The sequence below is a fragment of the Mauremys reevesii genome, linkage group 27 (genome assembly GCF_016161935.1).
Source record: "Mauremys reevesii isolate NIE-2019 linkage group 27, ASM1616193v1, whole genome shotgun sequence".
Taxonomy (NCBI): domain Eukaryota; kingdom Metazoa; phylum Chordata; order Testudines; family Geoemydidae; genus Mauremys; species Mauremys reevesii.
In genome coordinates, this window is record NC_052649.1 from 7,482,763 (window position 1) to 7,506,796 (window position 24,034).

Here is a 24,034-nt window from a genome sequence, read left to right on the forward strand (position 1 = left end):
AGTATGTACTGCAAGAGGAAATGATATGCCCATAGTGCAATTTGCATGTATACACCACAAATGCACAATTTAAAAGGAAGTATTGCAAAATATGAGTTAGTGACAATTTGCCTGTGGGAACCCAAAGGCCAAGTCCAACCCTCCTTACTGTTTGTGAAATCCTCTGATGTCAATGGGGCTGCACAGCAGTGATTCATGGCAGAATTTAGGGTCGGATGTTAAAATACTCAGAGAACACAGCTGATTCTTCATCTCTTGCAAACCGATTATTGCTTTTAGTCCAATCCAAAATATGTTGTGGAAATTTCACTTTGTTCTAACAACATTTAAATTATTATTTCAAATCAGTCAAGGGGAGCTAAATGTTTATATGCAAAGAGATCACAAGTCAGCTGCTCCTTATGGCAGTTCCATTTCAAATCTTGTGTGTTCAGTGGTTTAAACTGAAAGACACGATCAGAATTATTTTCAGAGATATTTGGCATGTAAGCTCTCAGGACAAGAGCAAATACAAAAACAAAAACCCCAAACCAACCCAAAAACAAGTATTATTGCAGAATAACTTTTTTCATTTAATATACTACAGAAATGAGGCTTGTTTATAGTGGACTTGAAATTTTAGTTCATCTCTGATTTAAAAGGGAAAAGTGCTGGGGGGCGGAGAGCTCTTTGTATCAAACATAGTCAATGTCTTAATAGACAGATAACACAGACCGATGCAGATTTTTTTATAAAACACGTTCCATTTTATTATGTTTAGAACATTTTAAAAAAAGGCCAAAAGGGTTTTATTTTATTTTTAAAGAGAACACACTATCAGAAATACTACTATTCAGTAAAAACACACTAGAGTTTACATAAAGCAAATGCATCATGTGCTCTCTTTAGCTGGAAAAAGTCATGAAATGTCCGGTGTCTGCCTTAATTTTATCAAAAGTTAAGGAGCATTTTATTTGGAAGGGGCGGTTTTTGGGGTGGGGAACAACAGAATTTTCATGTTTTTAAACTGCTAGAGATTTTGAAAGTTCATGTCAAGGGAGGTGTCTATTTGTTACTGTTTGTTCTGTGTTTACAGCAGAGTCAGCATGGGAGGGCAAGAAATATGACGTTTAAGTATTCCCTTGCTTTATATTTTGCCACACCTTTGGATAAAATCGTTTGTATTGAACAAAGGGATCAAAGAGCATAGATAAACAAGGACTGATGCGGATATGAATCCCACATTACATAAAACAGCCCTGAGGCATACCATAACCACAGTAATAGCACTGGGAGCAGATCGAGCTTCTGATCATTTGGAAACGTGCATGTGACACTTCAGAGCATACAAGAACCACCTGCCTTTTCTCTCTTGTGAAACAGTTACTGTACAAAAGAGAGCACAGACCACACAGAAGAATTAGGACTAAGTCCTGCAGCCCTTTTTGAGGAAAGTTCTTCATAGATTTAAAGGCAAGTTTTCAGTGAGCAAAGGCTGAAGGACTTGGCACTTACTGGAGGCGGCTATAAAAGCAAAGCAAAGCGGCAATACGTGTCATGCCGCTGTGCGTTTATCCCTTCTAACACTTCATGCTCTTTTCCAGGCATATGGGTAACAACATGACACAACTACCTGAAAGACGAAGCCATTATTTTAGCCAGAGGAATTTAAGTTAGTTAGTGTGAGAGAGAGCGCGCAAAACCAAAACAAACCGTGGAGGAGCTTATGCAATAAGAGGTCTGATCTCGCTATTATGGCCTGGAACCAGTGGAGTTTCTTGGTTGGCACCAATGCAAACTGCACTAAAGCATCTAAAAATTTTAATCCCAACCAGTGTTTATTATATAGAAGTGAGTACAAATGCTGCAAACAGAAGTTTCCCCAACAGCCAATTCAATGCAACTTCATTAGCATCCAGGGTTGAGATACATATTTAGTACTCCCTTATGATAACCAAGATGATGGATTTGGAGGAAAACACCCGAGGCTAAGGCAGAGAACTGGAATGGTTCGGTGACCCTCACAAAAGGTCAAACCCAAGCTGTACTTTACCCAATCTTCAGCTGAATGGGAGGGGATGCCACACCAGTCATTGAAGGAATTCCTAGTTAGGACAGAGTAGGTACCTGACATTTCTTAAGGAAAAAATCATTAACTTGGGGGGGTGGGGAAGCAGGGGAGAGAGAAAACCCAGCCCAGGAAGGATACTATCTCATATTTATCAGAGCAATGGTTAAAGACACAAATACTGTCTTTTCCTTTGTAGGTTACTATTAAGACATTCCTCACCCCCCCAAAGGTCCCTTTAGGTTGGCCTTGCTGGTATTGATACATTATGTTAATCAAGTAGTTAATGCCCGTATCCTTTGGTGACAAATCATATGGACAAGGACGATTCAAATTAAAAAAAAAAAAAGCACACAGCACATTTTAAACTCAAAACAATACTTTGTTAAGAAGAGACATGGAATAAACCAATATTTATTCTTTCTTCTCACTATCCTCGGGGGCAGGGTCTGCTGGAGGCTCTTCAACGGTTGCGCTATTGCTCTCTGAACCAGTGTTACTATCACTAGTTCCTTCCTCTGCAGTACTGTCAACCCCTTCCTGGCCACTCTCCTTATCTTCTGGTGTGGAGGTTCCTTCTTCACCGTTCTGCTGGTTCTCTGTGGTTTCTTCTGGGTGAGCCTCCTCTGGAAGAAGACATTTCTCAGTGTCATTTACACCACTACAGTTGGCAATGCAAATACATTTTAGGAGCTAGAAAGCTACAGGGGAGAAAGAAATGTCAGCAATATCTTTGATACTATTTGATATCAATAATCTACATTGTTTAGAAATTTTTAGTAGTTACTGCTCTGGAAAAATCTCATAAAACATGCATGAATATACAAGGTACCTTCCACACTACTTCTTAGAAATAACCTGCAGCCTCTACCCCTAAGAAGAATGCTAGCCACAAAGAAAAAAAGAAAATTGAGCAATAGAACTCCAACTCCCCTACCACACTCACCTACCCCAACTGTTATGACAACAAGCTGTGGTTCAAAATGATGCAGTCATGTTTACAATATCCGATTCTTCCACTAGTGCCACCACTTTTGGTTTGGCAAGGAAATTTGACAGTGGGGAAGGTAAGCAAAGGTTAAAATAGTCAGGTACAGCCAGGGAAGTGCAGCTTTCCTATGTCTGCTAAAACCAGAGGGAGAGCTCCCTCTCCTCCTTCACTGGTGCAGTGAAAACGGCCTGTTTTGTTTCAATCTACATGAATGACTAAAAGATATGGTGAGATTTAGGGAAGGTTTGGAAATCAGACTTTTTCTGCTGGGTGCACCACAAATCCTGCACAATATACTGGTTTTGTTGCTATTCTTTTTTCCCTTTTCAAATTGAGGTTATTTAAAGGTGAAAAAACCCTAAATGTTAGTTATGGCCCTTCCTGCTTGTTCTATTGATGTAAGAATTCTGAAGCCAGGCTCCACGTGCAGTTACCTGTCTCCATGGGAGTGCTCTCTTCTTCCTTCTTCTCCTCTGTCTTGTTAACTGCTTGCTCTTCCTCAGGTGCTGCATTCGTCTGACTGCGTTCAGCTTGCTCAGCTGCTTCTTTTTCCCTTTCCTCCTGCCTCTTGCGGGCCTGTTCCTCAGCCTGAGCAATTTCAGCTGCTATTTTTTCCATGTCCACCTCCACCTTCAAACTGCATAACTAGCAATCAGAAGAGAAAAGTCCTTTTATTAATGCGGTACTTTGCTCTCTTAGTTTAGCATTTTGGAACATAACAGAGAGGAAATCCTCATTCTGAGTTTAGTAGTTCTGCATGGGAAAATGTTTGCACCTTGGTTTGCTAAATTTAAGAATGTAAAATGGAGAGCTCCAGCAGCTATAGAAGATCAGTTCTCTCAGAGATCTGGGATAAGACTATGCAGCAAAAACAGAAAAACAACGTAGGCCTTGATTCTCAGCTCTATTCAAGGAATACATAGTGCATTTGAGAGGCGTGCACACAAGGGTGGCTTTAAACCATCTTTGCCATCTCTTGACCTTGGGAGCACAGTGCTGGTCTCCTTGGCTACAATTAGATCAGTCTGAAAGCTGCTTTTAATTATGTTGGCTGCCAATAACCCCACTGGGCCATTGGAGAAACCTGGAATTACCGAGGGACATGGAAGCCCTCTGGCCAAGACTCGCTGCATTCTATAGCTCTGGGGCACAGAAAATATTCTAGAACATGAACCCTCTATATTTAGAAGAGCGAGACAGAAGCTGGGCAGAGGACTCTTGCTAAATAATGTGCAACACGTAGTGTCCTGGAAGGAGAGAGAACATTTTAAAGCTGTACCCTCTTCAGTTCATTGTTAAAGGATTCTGTGCTTTCCAAGAACTTCCTCTTCTTTTCCTGGTGGCGCTCTTCTATTTGCAGGAGCTCAGCTTCCAGTTTTCGCTAAAAATGAAAGTAACTGAGTTATGAAACTTAATACTCAAATATACCAAATGCTGGATAAAATGCTTTGATGCATACAAACAACGTAGATCAATTTTTTTATAGCCATCTCACCCTTATGGTGGAATCTGACTTTCCTGATTTGATGCTCAATAGCTCAAATGTGCAAATGAGGGAAGCCCCCCATCCCAAGTCGTAGTAATAAGAAACCATAAAGAAATTGGATGAATTATATTGTGCCCTAAGGAGTTCTAAGCCCTTTACAAACACATAAGATGATAGGTGCTTGACCTGAAGAGCTTGCAATCTCAGACATGCAATCTATGTCTTTCTGTACATTTACAGTGCTTAGCGCATTACTAGTACAATACAAATGGAGATTAAAATAGGAGAAGGAAATCGGATGCAACACATTTTCCCCTTTCTTTTGCAATTTAAAAAGAAATCTTCACTCTTTCTTGTCTCTGCCTAATTTGCTCAAGTGCTATGTATACGCATACACGTACAATATATATCAATCAGCCTTTTCTTTTCAATTGGTACACACACACAAAACACAGGAATCTGGTGTTGAAGTTAATTGAAATGTGTCTTAAATGTGAGTTATTAGACACTCACTTATGCTTTTAATTTTCAGTTACGAATGTTAAAAAGGGGGAGATTTACCACATTAAAAAGAGGGCCACTAACAAATACATAGCTATAGGTAACAAGCTATTGAAAGTCATAACTGCACCAATACCTTTAAATCAAAAGCTTTTCTTTACATGTTGAAGGGCTATATAACTGCAGAGGACTGTGACCTGATGTATAATTAAGAGGTTAATCTACAGCTCTTAATCACTGCATTGCATCTTTTAGTAGATACGATGTCACAATTTTGCATGATGCATGGGAATCACAGAAGTTTGGACTTATTCCTTGCTCCTCCCAAAAAGCCAGGGAGAGGTTAGTTATCTGGGGCATGAAGAGTACTGACACTTCAACAAGTACATTCATGTAGATGATCCAAATTATTTTAAACTTGGAGTACAGCCCAGAAACATTATATTTAATAAGTTTTAGGTAATTAATATTTACCGGATGAGTACTTGTGGCACCTTAGAGACTAACACATTTATTTGGGCATAAGCTTTTGTGGGCTAAAACCCACTTCATCGGATGCATGCAGTGTATTTTCCATTGCATGCATCCGATGAAGTGGGTTTTAGCCCACAAAAGCTTATGCCCAAATAAATTTGTTAGTCTCTAAGGTGCCACAAGTACTCCTCTTTCTTTTTGCTGATACAGACTAACACGGCTACCACTCTGAAATATCTACCTGATGAACCATTAAGGACTGAACTTGACGTTTGAGAACTTGCATTCTAGCTGTAGTGACAACGGAGCGGACGTCTGGTACCACACTTTCACTCAGTATCTCACTAATCAGACGGTGGTTCCTCTGGAAGCGGGCTGTAGCTGTGTGCTTCATAGAAAATCCATCATCATAATCTGAACCAAAAATTTAACAAGTTAGACAAGTCGAGTGGCAAGTTTCATTAAAATGTATCCTTAAAAATACATTGCAGTCTTCAATTCAACCAGGAACAAAACTGCTGCCATGACACCATGAATAAGTTTATGTACAAAGATACTAGAATTACAGAGCAGTAAAATAATCACACTCAATTTTGAGACACAGTATTTTATGTGCTGTGAGACAGCAGAGCATGGGAGCTATGATTTTAGCCAGATCCCACACATGGCTACAAACTGATCTATTCTCTTTAAACAGCAATTATCAGTGCCTATGCCAATGCATTACTCTTCATGTGTCAAGAACAAGAGAGAGAAAAACACACTGATTACTCAAACTCTGATAATGAAACTTCACAATTTATGGTGCTCACTACAATAAATTCCTCATTAAAACACAACAAGAGTTCAACGAAAGTAAACTTTGTGCCTCAAACCTAAAGGGCCTAGTTTTCAGAAGTGCTGAGCACCTGCAGCACCAACTGAAGTAAACAGAAATGGCAGATGCTCAGCCACTCAGGTCCTAATGTAAAAAAGCCACACTAACAAAACCTACTCTAAGTTTGTTCACAGAAGCCAAGCAATTAATTAGTAAAAATCACTTGGTGGAAAAAAAATTGAGATAAACATGCATTAGAAGAAAATTATAGGTTAACAAATGTCAGGTGCTAGTCTCCTACAAGCTTCTTGAGGGAGGAGAAGAAAATACCAGAGAAAGGTTTGGTCTCAAGCCTATGACAAACTGCCTTTTTTGATACATTTGTAGAAGATGAACTACCACAAAAGATATATGACAGACCAAAGAAATTTTTTCCTTAATTAAAATGGAGTTTTAGCTCTGTGGCAAAATAGGAGTTTAGGCAGATGTTATTCTGAGGATTATATGTAACTATTTGTGAAACTGTTATATTAACCAAATATTACTGAATGTACTAGATATCCACTTTAAAAAACAGAACAACATTTTGAGGCCACACCAGAAAAAAAAAAGTCTCCAAGCTTATTAAACTGGTTCTCTTATTTTAGGACTTCTCTACAGGACTGTTTAGTTCAGGCCAAACAAATGGGTCAATCTACCCTGCACTAGCCTGCCACAGTCTGCTGTCCGTTTGGAAACGGCTAATGCGCATTATCAATTCATTAATGCACTTTGATCTATTCCTGCTTCAAAATGACCCTGCCTCAGCAGGATCATCAAGGACAGTTAGACTGCAGCAAGCTAGCTGAGCTACATTCCCACTCCAGCTTGCCACATGACGACATGCCCGTAGTGTTTTCAAATAGTCCCATCACTGTAATCTCGAAGAGGTTCCTACATTTTAAAGGATGATAGTCCTCCTATGCTTTCATTTTCTATCCTCATTGTCATCACTGAAAAACCTTTCCCCATCTCCTTTAAATGTCTACGTTCTGTTTTTTATTTTACACAACTTTCCCAGTTATGGGATACACGTTGAGATTGATGCTTCACTCTTTACAAAACTGGAGGGGAAAAAATTGAAAATAAAATTCTGTTATGCCAGAAAGTATTATTGAGAAGGCCGATTTTGACTGAAACTCGTCAGACTGAACATTGCTTTTCTGGAAGAAGAAGAAAAAAAACCCAGTTTCACATTTGGGATGTATAAAGTATTAGATTAATCTGAAAATAAAAATAAAGTGGAAAATAGTAACAAATCCCAGGCACATTCATGTGCTTTACATAGCTTATACCGCACACAGCGGAAAGTGCTATTTACCATCGGAATTATCTCATGGCTGTGCTTGCTTGGGGGGTGATGGGGGAGAGGAGAAGGTGTAATTGCCTGGCTGCATTTTTCATCCTCAGGTTTCAACAGATAATTCAGTCAGCCTTTTAACATTTTAAAAACTGAAATTGACAATATCTTTGCCTGACTCTTCTCAGTGGGTGTGATATGGATGCCAACGTGGTATTTCCTTTCAATTAAAGAAAATGTTTTGACAGTTTCTTCATTAAGTTGCACTTTGCGTTGACAAGTTATCTTCTGACTGACAGAAGCCTTTAAGTTCAGCTGCCGAGGTGTGTTCAATCACCATAAGGAAGAAGTCAAAAGACAACAATTAAGTAGAGTCTGCCAGAACTACCTGCTGCACCTATTATTAGAGCACAACATTCCATCCAAGCAGGACTGACGGAGCCCTATGAAGTACAAAGTACTGCATGGACTACAAATAGGTCTATGGATCTTGTCACTGAGATCACAGAAAACGTGAATTTGAATAAAGTCAGTGAAATCTTAGAGATGGCTGTAAAAATACATATGATGAGGCCCCCAAATCAAGTGTTGCCACCTGTTCTGTGACCCCATATGCTAGGCTGCAAAGCCAATCAAATTTGACCCATCAGCTCCTCCATTTCCATTTACAGAGGGGCAAATGGGACAAGGCCTGAGTGGCACTGCAACCCCGTGCACAAGGTTACAATGATCAGAATGGGACAGGAGCTGCAGCACTAGCTTGCTCCCACTCTTGTGTATGTTGCTGTAGTGAATGCTACATTTTTTAACCTCTGCTGTGAAATTTAGAATGGAAATTTTTAGCACAATTGCAGCCTAAACCACAAACAACCATCAACTCGTCAAGTCTGAAACAGACATTTTGAAAATATTTTTAGCACCATTAGACGTTTACAAGAATTTTTTAAGAGTGGCCTGGCTGCTGGTGGTCAATTCAGTCTTAAGCGTAAGAACAGTTGTGTCACCTTAACATGTAGTTTGAGATAAGATGATTCTGAAAGTTAGTAATAAAAAGTTATACATTTCACGTTTTCTTTGTTATATGGTGTGCAAGTATTTCCCATTATAGTCCAGGAGTAAGTCAGTGAAATATTAACCGTTCTCAATACCAAGGGAATACATAAAACAGCTGCCTGAAACTTACTCTAGATTCTAAGGTAAAAATATACCTCACCAAAAGTGTATACCAATCTCCTTTCTGCTTACCATCTGGGTCTTCTGCTGGCTGGATGCTCATATAGGGTTCACCTTTCTCCATGCGTGATTGCCTTTGTCGGCTTTCTTCCTCTAACGCAGCCTCAGCCCGACTCTTTGCATTGATGTAGGCAAGGTAAGCTGGCGAGTTATGGTAGGCCTTCATGGATTCATTGTACTCTATCTGAAATTTGACGGATACTGTTTTACTGAAATAAAAATTATCTATTGTACCCTGGCAGCCCTGTTTTGCTTATTGACATCGGCCAAATATCCAAAAGGACAATTTGGTATAGACGATTTGCTTCCCTTTCTACCGCATTTCTCTTTTAGGTACATACACTCAGGGCTTGGCTACACTTACAAATTTGCAGCACTGCAGCAGGCACACACACACTCTCCAGCGCCACCTCCAGCGTGCGCGCGGCGCCAGTGTGTGAAAAGACCCCAGACTGGAGCGCCCCAGCCGGCGGCTGTTATTATTCCCCACAGGGAGGGAGGAGGTGCGGACAGCGGAGGGGAGAGAGCCCCAGCGCTGGTGGCTTGCTTTGCACCAGCACTTCGCGCGCGCGGGCAGCGCTTTGAAGTGCTAAGTGTAGCCACAGCCTCAGAGACTAAGGCCAAAAGGGACCATTGTAATCATCTAGGTGATCTCCTGCACATCACAGGCCACGGAACCTCCCCCATGCACTCCTGCAATAGACTCATAGCCTCTGGCTGAGTTACTGAAGTCCCCAGATCTTGATTCAGAGACTTCAAGTTAGAGAGAATCCACCATTTAATCTAATTTAAATCAGCAAGCAACCCATGCCCCATGCTGCAGAGGAAGGCAAAAAGTCCCAGAGTCTCTGACAATCTGACCTAGAGGAAAATTCATTCCCAAATAGAGTGATCACTTAGACTCTTAGTATGTGGGCAAGACCCACCAGCCAGATTCCTGAGAAAGAATTCTCTGTAGGGGAAAGAATTACACAAACCTCTTTCATATTGCTCTTGATTTAGGGTGCACTACTAATTTGAGTGGTGGTGGGACACCTACACACAAGAGTCAAGAAGAATTTAATTCTGGGAAGTCTAATGCTATCCTCACTGCTATGATTAAAGATTAAATCTTGCAAGCAATTCTTTGTTTTGTCTATAACTACTGTACAGTCATCCCAGGTTTCCAATTCTATCACTTCCAACTACTTTACACATCTAGAAATCCTGAGAGTTAACCTTGATCCTGATGTCCTCTCCTCCCTCACCCCAACACCTCTTATCTCAGAGTCTGCCTATCATTTCCTCCAGGACAGGCCAGAACCATTTTTTATTTTTGTCAATTCCATCATCATTTATTGAAATTCCCATTTTCATTCTTTTATTGTGTTCTTCAGTCCCTCCCTACACTTGGCTAGGGGTGATCCAGACAGTCTATTTTCTCACTTCAGGTAGCAGAATTGTATCACTCCACCTGCCTGCATTGATCTACTGACCATTTCAACCACTTCTTTAAATCTCACTTTTAAACCTTGCTTTAAAAACTCAAAATAAACATTTTCACAGAACCACAGAAATGTAGGGCTGGAAGGGAAGTCATCAAGTCCAGCCCCCTGCACTGAGGCGGGATCAAGTAAATCTAGGCTACCTCTGACAGGTGTTTGTTCTTAAAAATCTCCAATGATGGGGATTCCTCAATTTTCCTTGCAAACCTATTCCAGAGCTTAGTTTGGCTAGATATCAAGAAAAACTTTTTAAGACTCTCTTGCTTCAGATTAAACCCATTACTACCTGTCCTACATTAAGTGGACATGGGAGAACAATTGATCACAGTCCTCTAACTACCCTTAATATATTTGAAAACTTATAAGCCTCTCCCCTCCCCAGTCTTCTGTTTTCAAGATTAAACGTGTCCAGCCCATTTAACCTCTCTCACAGGTCAGGTTTTCTAAATCTTTTATTGTTTTTGTTGCTCTCCTTTGGATTCTCTCCAATTTGTGCACATCTTTCCTAAAGAGCGGTGTCTAGAATTCGACACAGTACTCCAGCTGAGGCCACACCAGTCCCAAGTAGTGTGGGACAATCGCCTCCCAGGTTTTACATACAACACTCCTCTTCATACACCCCAGAATGATATCCTTTTTTGCAATTGCATCACATTGTTGACTCCTATGCAATTTGTGAACCACTATAATCCCCACATAATATTCTGCAGTACTACTGCCTAGCTATTTATTCCCATTTTGTAGTTGTGCATTTGATTTTTCTTTCCTAAGTGTAGTACTTTGCACTTATCTTGGTCGAATTCAGTTCTCCAATTTGTCAAAGTTGTTTTGAATTCTTTTCCTGTCCTCCCAAGTACTTGGAACCCTTCCCAGCTGGGTGTCATCTGAAAATACTTAAGCATACTTTCCACTCCACTCCATTATTCAAGTCATTAATGAAAATATTGAATAGTTCTGGACCCAGGACTGACCTGTTATAGATACACCCTCCCAGTCTGACAGCAAACTATTGATAACTACGTTTTTGAGTACAGCCTTTCACTTGTTTTGAGATGCTCTGTATTAAAGGTCAGTTATACTGTATGATAGTGCTGTATGTACGTGAAGGTGCCTTTAACTTTTACTAAATTAGTCCTTTTTATTGAGTTAAAAAGTAGGAATCCTTGATTTTGCTTCAAATGGCAGAACCCTAATTTAAAATAATTTTTCTCTTTGTTAAAAACAGTAAGGTGGTATTTTGGATGAAAACAGTTCTAAGCACCTATTTGACCAGGTTACCTATGACCTCAGATGCCTGCAATTTTAACACAACACAAGAGATGTCAAACAACCAGCTTGTAATTGTCTTACATAGCTTTGGATATCTATTACTGTAGCAGCCTTGCAGAACTTTAAAACTATCAGCATGGACAGAAAATTATTGCTCTTTGCCATGATGATCAGTAATGAAAAACTAGTGATATTTTACTTGCCCGTCAAAAACAACAACCAAAAAAACATTCTGGCAGAGTAAAATTTTGCAAGGCTGTACCATGGAAACTAATTCTTACACACATATTCATAACTGACGAGCTGAAGCTACAGAGAATCAGTTTTGAAAGAGGATTTTGGTGTGGAAAAAATCAAGTACACCCAGTTAAAATTCCTATTAAATATAAACATTTCATTTTGAGTAGGGTCTAAAAACTGAAGTCCTTGTTGACATACGATTATGATCAAGAGGCTTATCAGTATACACAGGGCTTAGTAAATGACACACACAAGCCACCATATAGGAAAGATGAAATTTGATTCTCAGAGTAGTTTCTAGAATAAAAACCATCCAACACCACAAGATGGAGGACATATTGTGGGGAACAATCCTAGAAAGGATTAGCTGACCTAAGAAGTTATTTTCTATTTATATGTACTGTGAAATGTTACAAGGCCCTAATTCAGCAAGGCACTTAAGCATATGCTTAACTTCGAGCATGAGAACACTCTATTAACTTCAATGGGACTACTCGTGCTTAAAGTTGGGCACATGCTTAACTATCTTGCTGCACTGGGGAATAAGCTTAACTCTTCTATGACAGTGGTGCTAGGGGCATAAGGTGAAAGAATCAGCATTAACAACAAAAGATTTCATCCTTTTACCTTTTCTGCTTCATATTCATTCAAGTACTCTTGTTTCTCCTCATCAGTGAGATCTCGCCACATCCCTCCAATGATCTTGCCAATTTCCCATAACTTCAAGTCAGGGTTGGATGCCTTCACTTGATCCCAGACCTTAACAGAAACAGCTGGAGCTTTACTACTGATATGTAAACACTTCCAAATTAAATGTTTTATGGTATCATCTTAGTATTCTTTCTGAAAAGATCACTATAAAACAAAGCTATATTAAGAAAAAAGTCTGGCTACCTCCAGTGATTACTTTTTGGGGCAGGAAGACAGTAGTACAGTCATCTACTGAAACTGGCAACAGCCTGATTTATTGACACCAGCTTCAGTTGTGAATCTTGCTCTGAAACCTGTGAATTCTAACATGCACATCACTGTATCTCTGGGGAAAAATTAAACATATTACCATGCAAACACGTCAAGCAGCATTTATGTTCAGATACATGACAATGTGCATTGAACTTTTAAGATCAGAACTTGGACCTTCGTGTATTCAACAAGTTTTCAGTCACACTGATCAATTTCAATTCCAACAGGTTCTGATTCCATCAAAACACAGTTTCTAACTTTATATAAAAAAGAAAGCCATGTTATTCCTTGCCATGTGAGATTAGGAATGAGGGCTGTTGGCTTAATTCAGGCTGCTGGTAAAGACACTTTACCGGAAACAGGAAGGCATATATATTTCCTTCTGGCTCACCCACTCCTTGAAACTGGATCACACACCCTTCCCATGCAGAATCAGATTCCAGACTCTTCACAATACTTAATTTCCCATTGCCTCTCAAACAGTTCACAGAATAAATGAAGTAGTGCTACATGTTAGGTAGGTGAACACACATTCCTGCAATTGCTACTCTTCAAGTCTAGCTACAGCATCGCACTATGCCACAATGAGCACTTTCTATTGGATCCTTGACAGCAGGGGCAATGGTAGTTAATAACCATTGCAAAGAAAAATCTTAATTTCCCCTCCCCAACCCTGTAGATAAAATACGTAACACAGGAAAATAGAGGGTGCTGACCTTTTGTCTGAGGGATAATTTTTGTTTTCCTAGATGGTGGCTACCATATGGTTAGACCATTGTTGCCGTTATTCTGAGGGGGAAAGCAACTGTGTTTTAAAATCCCCTTTATGAATAAGTAAGCTCTGCAGGTTGTTAGAATTCAACAGAGTTTAGAAGTTGGAACTAAAATAACTAATCAATTGTTGCCATAAACTTAACCTTTAATGCTACTTATTCAACCTAGATCCAAAACACTGTGTACCCACCTTCCTGCTGTACCTCATGTAGGGCATCAGAGGCTTATCTGGTGGCTTTGGGGGTTTGGGAATTGTAATACCAGAGGAAGCCTATAAAAAACAAAAACAAAACAGATAAATCCATTTCGTAAGATGAAAACTAGGCAATTTCAATACACTGTAGTCTGGGAATATAAATACTCTTGTATATTAAATACATGTACAGGTACTATAACTGGTCCTCATAATAATTTGCAAAATTCCCCCTCCCCCAGCCCCAAATGTATTTGTCCAAGTATTAGTTTGAAAAAGGTTACTCAATAAAAGTCCAAAAGGGGACACTTTTCTCAAAACCAAAAGAGTCTAAATATTTGCTTCTGCTCACCAGTCCCAATAGTTTGTTTTCCTCAATTTTGATGAGAATCACTGTTATGGTACCTGCTCTGACAACTAAAGAAATTACTACTGGGAAAAGGATAAGGAGAAAGTGTGAAAGAGCAGGAAATTATCTAGACAGTCTTTCATTCAATCCGTCTTAGAAATACACTTCTTCCACGAAATCTTTCAATGGGAACTTGGGAGTCAATCCAAATATTTAAAAAATCCCTATGAGACTGATCCCTCAACCTGTGCATCATTTGTGTCCGAATTGCATTGTTCTTGTCCAAATTAGATTGTGAGCTCCTTGAGAGACCTTGTCTTCCTTTAGGTTTGTACAATGCCAAGCACGTTGCCTGCACTTAAAAAAAAAAAAAAGAAAAAAAAGACACTAAACAGTAAGTGTTATTGATTGAAAGCTGCAGCATCCACTTATTCTTCTGTTCTCTTCCATCTACACACGATCTCAGTTAAAAATAGTGCATTTATAACAGGACAAGGTTTGTTCCTCCTGGAATAGTATATTGACATCATATAGTTTGTAAGAGCTGTAGATTCTAAAGGCCCCAATCCTGCAAACACCCGTGAGCAGGTCCATGGGATTATTTTCAAGTCTAAAATTAATCAGACTCAAATAAGTATTAGCAAGATTGGGGACTGCGGTTCCACACTTGAAAATGGCCAAGAAGGTTAATGTTCAGTGTTTTTGCTTTCAGTATTTTTAATTTGGATATTTTTATGTTTCACTACATTTATGAAGTTCTATGAAACAATGCATACATACTTGCATAGAGTTATAATGTACATGAGGTGTATGCATTACCAAATGTATACATATATACACACACAGAGATGGATTTGAAAAACAGTAACTGAAACTGTTTAATGCTTTTAAATTAACAGGAATTTAAAGATACCATACACATTGATATATGCATGGCAGAGGAAGCTGTATATGCTTATGACATACAGAAAATGAAAATTCTGACAAATCTAACCTATTCATGTATTCAGTAACAAATGTAAGTTCAGACACTACATTCAATCAAACGCCAGCTCATACCTTCACTACAGGACAGGGGGTCTTTTCTTTAGCCACCTTATTAAACAAGCTGAATTTACGGAGTTTAAAAAGGTATACTGCATTAAACAGCAACATCTATAGATTAACTGAAATTCTTATTTGTATTACACTCTGAAGAGGCTAGAGTTGTGTAGATAAATTTTATACCTTCACAAAGAAATTACATAAAAATTAAAATGATCATTTTTATATTAATAATTTAAAAGAATACTGTATGTCTCTAGTTTTTACATTAAATATTAGGTGAAAAGTGTGCATTTAAAAGTTTATTTTCTTTCTTGCCTGTATGTGAATCGTGTTCTGCATCTTCACTCAAGCTCAGAGGCACCCCATATCAGTACATTTCCTCCCACTTTATGCCAAGTATTCCTTAAAGGGTCTACAAAGCATCCACATTTCATCCAGCAATGGAGGACAGAGAGCAGGCTCCCTCATATTTTATCGACACCACTCACTTGGTTGGAGAAGTCACTGTTGAATCTGGAGACCTGATACTAACCATACAAAGTAAGACTGGAATGGAAAATAGAAACATGGGTTCCTTACATGGCACAATAGTGCGATGTAATCACCAGTTACAATTTCTAGTTTGGAACTTGCCTTTCCTCTTGTTTCATGCCTATAATCTCAATAAAATGTATAATTCCCTCCCTCCAAGAGGAAAATATAATCCACACCCATACTTAAGGTTCTTTCCTTAAATGTGCAGTGATCACTGAGGCTTCAAGCCATGGAATGCCAAAAAGAAAGACTTTCCACATCTCAGATGGGAATAATAGATCTCTCTCGATCTATTACACTGAAGCTTATTTTCCAGTACAAGGCTTCAAAATGAAAGGCGGGGAGGTAGGAGAGGGGAGAAGATGGGGGAAAAAAATCAGAGTTAATTTTCTCTCTTTATAAAAGTGGCAACAGCCAAGATTCAGAAGAACCTAACTCTAAAGCCATTTCTGGTCAATTCCTGTTGTTTGCCGGATGATGTAATAGTTGATTCTCCTACCGTGACCCGGCTGTTGGTGCCCGGGTTCCCTCCCAGCCTGTAGTTGTTGTAGGCCAGATGGCTGTATGGATTGTATCCCACAAACCCTGGTGTGCTGGGCATTTGCTGATGGAAACAAATGAGACAAAAACACGAATGAGAAATGAGCTCAAACGAGGAAAAACACAGAAATGAAAATGATCTGCAATATGGCATGCAAAAACAACTAGAATTTAAACAAGCAAATGAGGTGTAGCAGTTGGTTTCCTCTCAACATGTGAAGTATTCCAATAGAAACCTGTTCAGGAAACAGGATTTTTAGCTGAATGTGTTACTATAAATTCACAACTGTCATTTGATGTTTTATTATCAAGCGTGCTTACTTTTAACATAAGTGTGCCATACATCCTGCTTATGGCTATTAAAGTTTGCCAACTTTTCATAAGTGGCTAAACAATTTGGGAAGAATCTAGTATCCAACGAAACAAAAGAATTTAACATACAAAGCAATACAGTGTATATGATTATGTGGAAATCACCAATACCATCATTCATTATATGCACCAATGGAAGCACAGGCTATTGATCAAAAAAAGTAAAAAACCCATAAATACTGATAGTAGTAGGACAGTGGTTCTCAAAGTACAATCTGTGGACCAACAGTGGCGTATGAAGCCATTCCTGCAAAATTAAATGTTTTAGGAATTATGCACCAGGGGATTTGATTAGAAGGCTGGAAGAGGTGGTGATCCATAGAGGTATCTTTCCCTTATGAAGTACTCTGCAGAATTAAAGAACTGGAGAACCACTGCAATGGAATATACATGTTAGATACAATTTTTGTAGTTATTTCATCACATCACTATTTAAATTGCTTCTAAAACAATTACATACGTTAATTAACATGTCCATATCTATTCCAGAAATTAAATTCAGTGGGTCAGTTTGTGTACATGTCTCTAATATTGTAGGTCATTAAATCTGGTTTCTTGGGGATTCAACCTACTTGTTAAACCTTCAATCATTACTGTCTCATTCTCTGTAATTCTCCCTTCCAATTAATTTCTGTCTTGCCCCTTCTCCATGTTCCCTAGTTTTTTTGTTAGACAAAACCCCAGCTGTCTAACAGTGAGCTAGTCTCACCCCAAACTGTACTGGTGCTACCATCCCACTATAATTCTTCCCTTACAAATCTTTGTATCTTACCCTACTCTGTTCCTTGATGGTTTTAAGCCTCATTCATGCAATGTCTAGCCACATTCTTCAGCAGAGTTGTGGCCTTAATTAGCAACACATGCTGGAATAATGATTTCATGGGTCTCAAAGTATACTTTGCCAGTGGTATGTATTAGAGACTACTGCTATAAACACAGTTAAAATGGAGTTCAGTGTTCATAAGACCCAAGACAGAGGCTACATATCAAAGGGAAGAGTCTTATAATCTGAAGTGCACATGCACTTTATAAACGCTTCAGTGCAAGAATACATTGACACATTGCTGTCAATTTGACACAGAAAACACAGTAGTAAAGTTACACCTTACTTGCCAATCTTTAAACATTAATGTGTTTTACTGTTAAGCCTCTCAAACAGAAACAAAGCAGTCGCTTATTCAAATCTGTCACATGTAACTACTGTATGTAAATTCACTTTTCAATAAGCAGCCACTTCACTACAAGATCAGCAGTATTTGAAATACAACAGAATTTGTTTAAGCATATTATATTAGATCTCTCCTCCAAAATAACTGGACACTATAATGTACAGACACTAAATCTTTGTGGTTGCAAAACAGACAAATCCAATATTACAAAAAGAAAAGCACCACAGAAATGTTTATTTCATGCACATGGTCTCAAGTAAGGTGGATTACTGCCATTTTCAGTACTAAGCACAATAAGATTTGTAAGTGGAGGAAAAAAGGCAAGAGATCTGTGTCTGTTTTTCTGTTTTATCATCTACATTCATAGAGTGTAGATTAGATTCTCAAGTACTGTACATGAAGTACAGTGAGTAGTACAGATAGATGATGCATACAAGATAGGCAACACACATTGCTAACTGCACATCTGAGCTCACTCTTTAAAAGACTTGCTTACTTGACTAAAGAAAGTAACACATCTAAAAATGAACATGAATAAACAAATACTGTATTCATGGAGAGCCCCACTGAAATCAATGGTGTTCCACGCATATGCAGGGACCTGCATGCTCAGATCTGATTGCAGGATCAGGGCCTGTCACATCAATCTGAATATTAATATAAAATCAAGAAAGGTATTTGGAGAGCAAAAAAAAAATTAAATAAAAAACTTTGGACTCAAGCTGTTACCCAAACTGGCACACTAATGCAAAAATAGTCCGTCGTCATCGTCGTCCCCCCCGCAAATTTATATGGGAAAGTTTACAAATTTCTTTGACATCAAATATATTTTTCCTGCTCCCCAACCTCTTTAAATGTGGCCTTTGGTTTAATAATAATAATAAAAATTTCCTATTTTGTAGTCACTGTCTACAGGACTGGGGAATAAAGTAGATCCTAGGCGCACTAATATAATTAAAAACTCTGTTGACATTTTCTTTTGCAAGCCATTTCACTTGTGCCTGTTTACTCTTCTATAAAATGTGGATAATACTCCCCCCCCCCCCCAATCACAAAGCATTGTGATGTTTACATTTGTAGAGTGTTCCAGTCATCGGATGCAAGTTGTTATAGAAGTATAAACATATTTTCAGATGCTTTCCTGGCCACATGATGTCAAGAAAGATTGGCTATTATATAATAAAATTTTCCAGGTAAGTCCTCAACAGATTGTTTCCTTTGCAAACAGAGGCACTTACCTTATACTGTGTAGGAAACTTTATTCACACAATGCTCACATTACAAAAGGCCATGGATTTCAATACATTTGAGTAGTAAGATTTTCATCATGAGGGTTCCATTATTCTGACCCAATATAAATGAAAGTTTGCATAATTCTACATAACTGTGTGAATGCCACTAAAAACAAACTATACATACAAATTTAAATTCACTGTAAAAAGTACAAAAAATTATGTTCAAAACTTGGACCGACATTAAGCTTTTAGAGGCAAGAAAGTTTCGAATTAAGTATGCTACTTAGCCCTTAGTTTACTGTTATATCGAATTGGAATATTTACAACGGATACATGGATATCAGGCCCAAAGCCGAGAAACATTCACCCCTGTATTTAACTTTGCTCATGTAGGTAGTCCCATTGGCTTCAATGTAAAGTTAAACACAAATTTAAGAGTTTGAACGATCTGGCCCTAAGTACTGAGTGAGTCTTATCCCAGTTTCCCCACACCTTTTTAAAATTCTGAGGTCAATTTAATTTAAATACTAAAATGTCATTTCAACAGTTCAGTGCAAATAGTTTTATATTCATAGAATTTTAATATTGATAGCTGTGACTACCAAGTTATTGCCTTAAAAGCCAGACTACCAGATCTGTGTTAATTTGAAATTCATTATACTTACGGTTGTGGGAGCAGGGGTGGGAGGTGGGGCATAGGATGGCCTTTCTGTTTAAAAGACAAAAGCAAATACATAACTTCCTGACAACTCAGATATATTATGCATACGGTATCCAAAAGTGTACTAGGCACACAACAATAATTTGGTAAGAAACTTATGATAACAAGACAGATCCCTGTCCCAAAGAGTTTACAATCTACATTGATGAAATAAAAAAAAAAAAAAGGATGAAAGAAGAAGGGATGCGTTTTAAAAAAGGCGACACCAGTGTCAGATTACTAACCTTTTATTTAGATGTACTGGGGTGGGGAGAAATGTAGGAAGAGAATTCGAAAAAACTGTGCTAGCCTCCATGGAAATTAAAGCACACTAGATTTTCTTCAGAGGCAAGCAAATGGATTTGAAATGTGGAGTTTGACATGTAACAGTATGCTTTAAGATTAAACAATTGTAGGCTAAATTTTACATTCAGTTGTGCAGCTCACCCCTTCCCCAAGTGGTTTCATTCATGGCTTTCAGTAGCATATAGTTGGCATTAAATAAAAGCATAGAGAGGGAGCACATCTTTTCCTATTTCATTTAGAAGTTGCACAAGAGTAACTGAGTGCAGAATTTAGCCAATTTATATTTACTGAAGAAGGAGCAAATCCTGCCCCTTGGTGTGGAAGGTCCTGCCCATTGGAGGGGAAAATTGTGGGGACAAATGGTAAGGGAGTATGAATCCCCAAGCCTAACTCTATTGGTGATCAACACATTCCACTGAGGTAGGCATGATGGGATGGGTCTTCTGCCACAATGGAGGATGTACCCAGATGGCAGAGACTATTCCAGCCTTAAGACTGGAGAAATGGCTACAGAGCAATTCTGCAGCTTGTCAGGTAGTATGCTTGCGTGTTTCTTTTATCGTTTGGGCACAAATAATTCCTCAGTGCACAGCCCTGGCTCTGAGCTGTGGCAGTATCTAGTACCAATTGATGGGTAGTTCACTTATAATTACTGTATATGATAACATTCCTCTTAAAATGAACCTGGTCCAGTAGCCTTTTCTCATGTGACAGCAATGGGATATTCATATAAGTAAAGGCTAATGAAACAGATCCTTACTTGTTAAATTAAAAAACAAACAAAAACTTACTTGACATTTTGGTAGATAAATTTTCAGCCTGCTAACACATTATATCTCAAATTCTGAAAGACAAAAAAGAGAACACAACATCAGACTGTTAAACAGAACAATTTTTGTTTTCATGAACCATTAAAACTAAGAGCATTATAACCAGAGCATCTGCTTTTCAGCGTTTATTAATTTCATTTGGGAGTGTGTGGTTATTTTTTAGCAATTTTGGGGTTTCGGCGAGGTAGCACTGGGGCGGGGTGTGTGTTTTGGGGGGGCGGGCAGGGCAGGGCAGTGTGTGTGTTTCGGTGGGGCCAGGGGGTTTCGGCCCTCAGCTGTTTTCTTTGGAGTAATATGGCCCTCGATGCTTTACGAGTTGTGCAGGCCTGATATAGAACATAGCATTTGGAGTGAATCATCCTGTTTTCCTTTCCTGTCTTCTGGAAATCAGAGCTTTAGAGCTGCCACGAACATGGCATTACAGCTCTGACAATCTTGGATAATAGCTATTGATGGAATTATTCTCCATGAATTTACCTAGTCGTTTTTTTCTAAGCCAGTTATATGCTGGGAATCATTTCCACAGGTCAATTGTGCACTGTGTGAAAAAGTATTTCCTCTTGTTTGTATTAAAGCTGTTGTTTACTGGTTAAAACTTAATTTAAGGAGCCCTCATTATAACCATGTATTGCAGGTAAAGTCACAAATTTGTCAGCTTTGCAGTGAAAGAAAATAAACAACTTTCCAGAAACTAGGTCTACATTTTCTTGTAGTGACTGATAAACTTTCTGTGAACTAGTCTGACCCTTAAGGATGAACTACTAGGATGAAATAAACAGCTCTGAAACTGAAATCCAAGGTTCGTCTGATCTTCCTTGTAAAGATTTTACTTGTGCATCGCTTTTAATAAAAAATGACAGTACTATATATTGGATTTCAATCACTTGTCTTATATGGCTGGCTTCAAAGACTGGATATGAATGCAGGAGTGTGCACATATGGTATCCTAAATAACATCATAAAATGTAAACAAGTTCATAGTAATACATTGTCACACAGCTAAACTGCACATCAGAGTAACAAAAATAGCAAATGTTCCCATTACAGCTACTAATGTCATAGTCAATGAGATCTGGGCACGTGCAACTGTTGCAGGAGTGAACCCACATATGTAAAATGCTCTGTAAAATAACAGCAATATCCTGCTAGCCTTTCTCATGAATTAAATCCATTGAAGACTTAAGAGAGCAAGATTTGGGCCCAGTCCTGTAAACGCTCAGCATCTGACATTAATAATGTTTATCACATCAAATACTAAAACTGCTATACACATGCTTCAATTTTGAACTCGTGATGATTCCCACACATAATGGACTATTTATGCACAAAGTTCCATGATGCTTGAGTATTTTTATGCCCAAGGCCTACAGATGGACTGCACTGTTGACAACACCAGACAACCCTTAATAAAGAAGTTGCCATTCCCACACAAAGTCCAGTGAAAAGAACGCTTACACAGATCAATTTTAAATGGAGACTCTACTCCAGAGCAACAGAAAGATCTCATTACTCATCCAATTTGGGGAAGACTGGGAGGGAATGTGCTAAATATACAAATATATGTAATATGCAAATTCCACCCTCCCCCCCCTTTTTTTAAAAGAGGCAGTAGATGCTAAGCACTCAAGTGATAAAAACACAAGCATGTCACTTCTAAACACAGGGTTCAAACCTTGATAGTTTTACTTCAATCAGTAACATGGTACCTTAGAAAATAAGACCCACTTCAAAAAACACCTAACTACAGCAAGAGAACTTGCTTAGCGGAGGCTAGTACTTGCCTCCTCCTCTACCACTTTTGGGATGCATTATGGGGATGGGGCAAGAAATGTTTTTGACTGCCTTTCCTCCCTCTCCCATGGAGGTGTGTGGGGGGGATAGCTCCCCGCACCCCCATGGAGGTGTATGTAGGGGGGAAAGGGGTCACTCCCTGCACCCCCATGGAAGGGTGTGGGGGGAATGGAGGGTGCGGGGGGGAAATGGGGGATAGCTCCCCGCTATCCCATGGAGAGGTGGAGGGGTTGCTCTCCTCTCCCCCATGGAGGTGTATGTCTGTGTGTGTCTGAGGGGGTACCTCCCCCATGGAGGTGTGTGGGGGGGGACAGCTCCCCCCGCCCCAATGTAGGTGTGGGGGGGGGACAGCTCCCCCATGGAGGTGTATGTGGGGGGGAACGGGGGTCACTCCCCGCACCCCCATGGAAGGGTGTGGGGGGAATGGAGGGTGCGGGGGGGAAATGGGGGATAGCTCCCCCCATCCCATGGAGGGGTGTGGGGGTAGCTCTCCTCTCCCCCATGGGGGTGTATGTCTGTGTGTGGGGGGGGGTACCTCCCCCATGGAGGTGTATTTCTGGGGGGGGTGTAGCTCCCCCCTCCCCCATGGAGATGTATTTCTGGGGGGGGTGTAGCTCCCCCTCCCCCATGGAGGGATGGGGGGGGGATCGTCTCCGTCTCTCTCCCTCAGCCCTTCCCCATCCCCCTTCGTAGGCTCAGGCTGCCGCCGAGGCCGCGTAGGCTCCGGGATTCCCGCGGCCGAAGCCCGAGCCCCGGCACCCGCTGGGCCGGTGCTGCAGGCCCCACTCACGCGCCCCGCCTCCCGCCGCCCCTCAGAGACTCACCCGCTCCAGCACCGGCCTCGGCCCCTTTGTTCCCAACCAACACCGAGCTCCCGGGTATCCGGGCAGCAGCCACTCGCGGGAAGCCGCCTGCCCTTCCGCCTCAGCACATTCCACACGGCGTCCCAGCTCCCCCGCGCTTTTGCTCCCTGCCCAGGTTTATCCCGAGCCAGACACCTTCGTACATCACCCGGGGATTTTTATCGTCTAAAATAAGGGCAGAGGAAGGACGGTTATTCTATGGCGAATCTGAAGAGCCGAGCGGGTAAAGAAAGCCAAGAGAGGAACGCAGGCCACGTGACGTGCGGCCCTCGCAAAGCGAACGGAGTGACGTAAGGAGAGCCTGTGACGTGCCAGGCGGAGGTCAGGGAGCAGAGACCACGTGGTGCACGGCAGTTGGATGGGAGGGAAGGGGGTGTTTGGAACGTTGGTCCCTCTCGGTTTTGACGTTCGTCTCGTGCCTCAGGGAGGGGTGGGGGAGGAGCAGCTGGGTTTGGCGCCTTTTTCTTTCTCGCGGCGGTTAGTCTCG

The 24,034-nt window shown here is 40.1% G+C and overlaps 1 protein-coding gene and 1 long non-coding RNA gene across 3 annotated transcripts in view; one reads left to right on the plus strand and one right to left on the minus strand.

The window, feature by feature from the left end:
- Positions 1-796: 796 nt before the first annotated feature.
- SMARCE1 (SWI/SNF related, matrix associated, actin dependent regulator of chromatin, subfamily e, member 1) lies at positions 797-23,792 on the minus strand. 2 transcript variants are annotated; one of them, XM_039516692.1, is made up of 11 exons: positions 23,509-23,792; positions 20,855-20,907; positions 19,723-19,766; positions 16,178-16,345; positions 13,809-13,889; positions 12,509-12,640; positions 8,901-9,072; positions 5,741-5,913; positions 4,318-4,419; positions 3,473-3,683; positions 797-2,673 (listed from the first exon to the last, which is right to left on the minus strand). In XM_039516692.1, the coding sequence occupies exons 2-11, from the start codon at positions 20,859-20,861 to the stop codon at positions 2,462-2,464; spliced, it is 1,302 nt and encodes a 433-aa protein (XP_039372626.1). In that variant the 5' UTR covers positions 20,862-20,907; positions 23,509-23,792; the 3' UTR covers positions 797-2,461. The 2 variants fall into 2 exon arrangements, with proteins under 2 accessions (XP_039372626.1, XP_039372627.1); XM_039516693.1 differs by having other exon boundaries at positions 16,241-16,345; positions 23,509-23,791.
- LOC120392156 overlaps positions 23,761-24,034 on the plus strand; it is a 103,345-nt gene continuing 103,071 nt past the window's right edge. Inside the window, exon 1 of the long non-coding RNA XR_005591607.1 lies at positions 23,761-23,890. This is a non-coding gene — a long non-coding RNA (uncharacterized LOC120392156). The remainder of the gene's footprint in view (positions 23,891-24,034) is intronic.

What these genes read in the sequence shown, in the direction of transcription:
- SMARCE1 (XM_039516692.1), bottom strand. An exon ending in ATGAATATGAAGCAGAAAAG is followed by an intron (nt 9,073 to 12,508) that starts GTAAAAGGATGA and finishes GTCAAATTTCAG; the next exon opens with ATAGAGTACAATGAATCCAT. An exon ending in TTAACAATGAACTGAAGAGG is followed by an intron (nt 3,684 to 4,317) that starts GTACAGCTTTAA and finishes TCTGATTGCTAG; the next exon opens with TTATGCAGTTTGAAGGTGGA.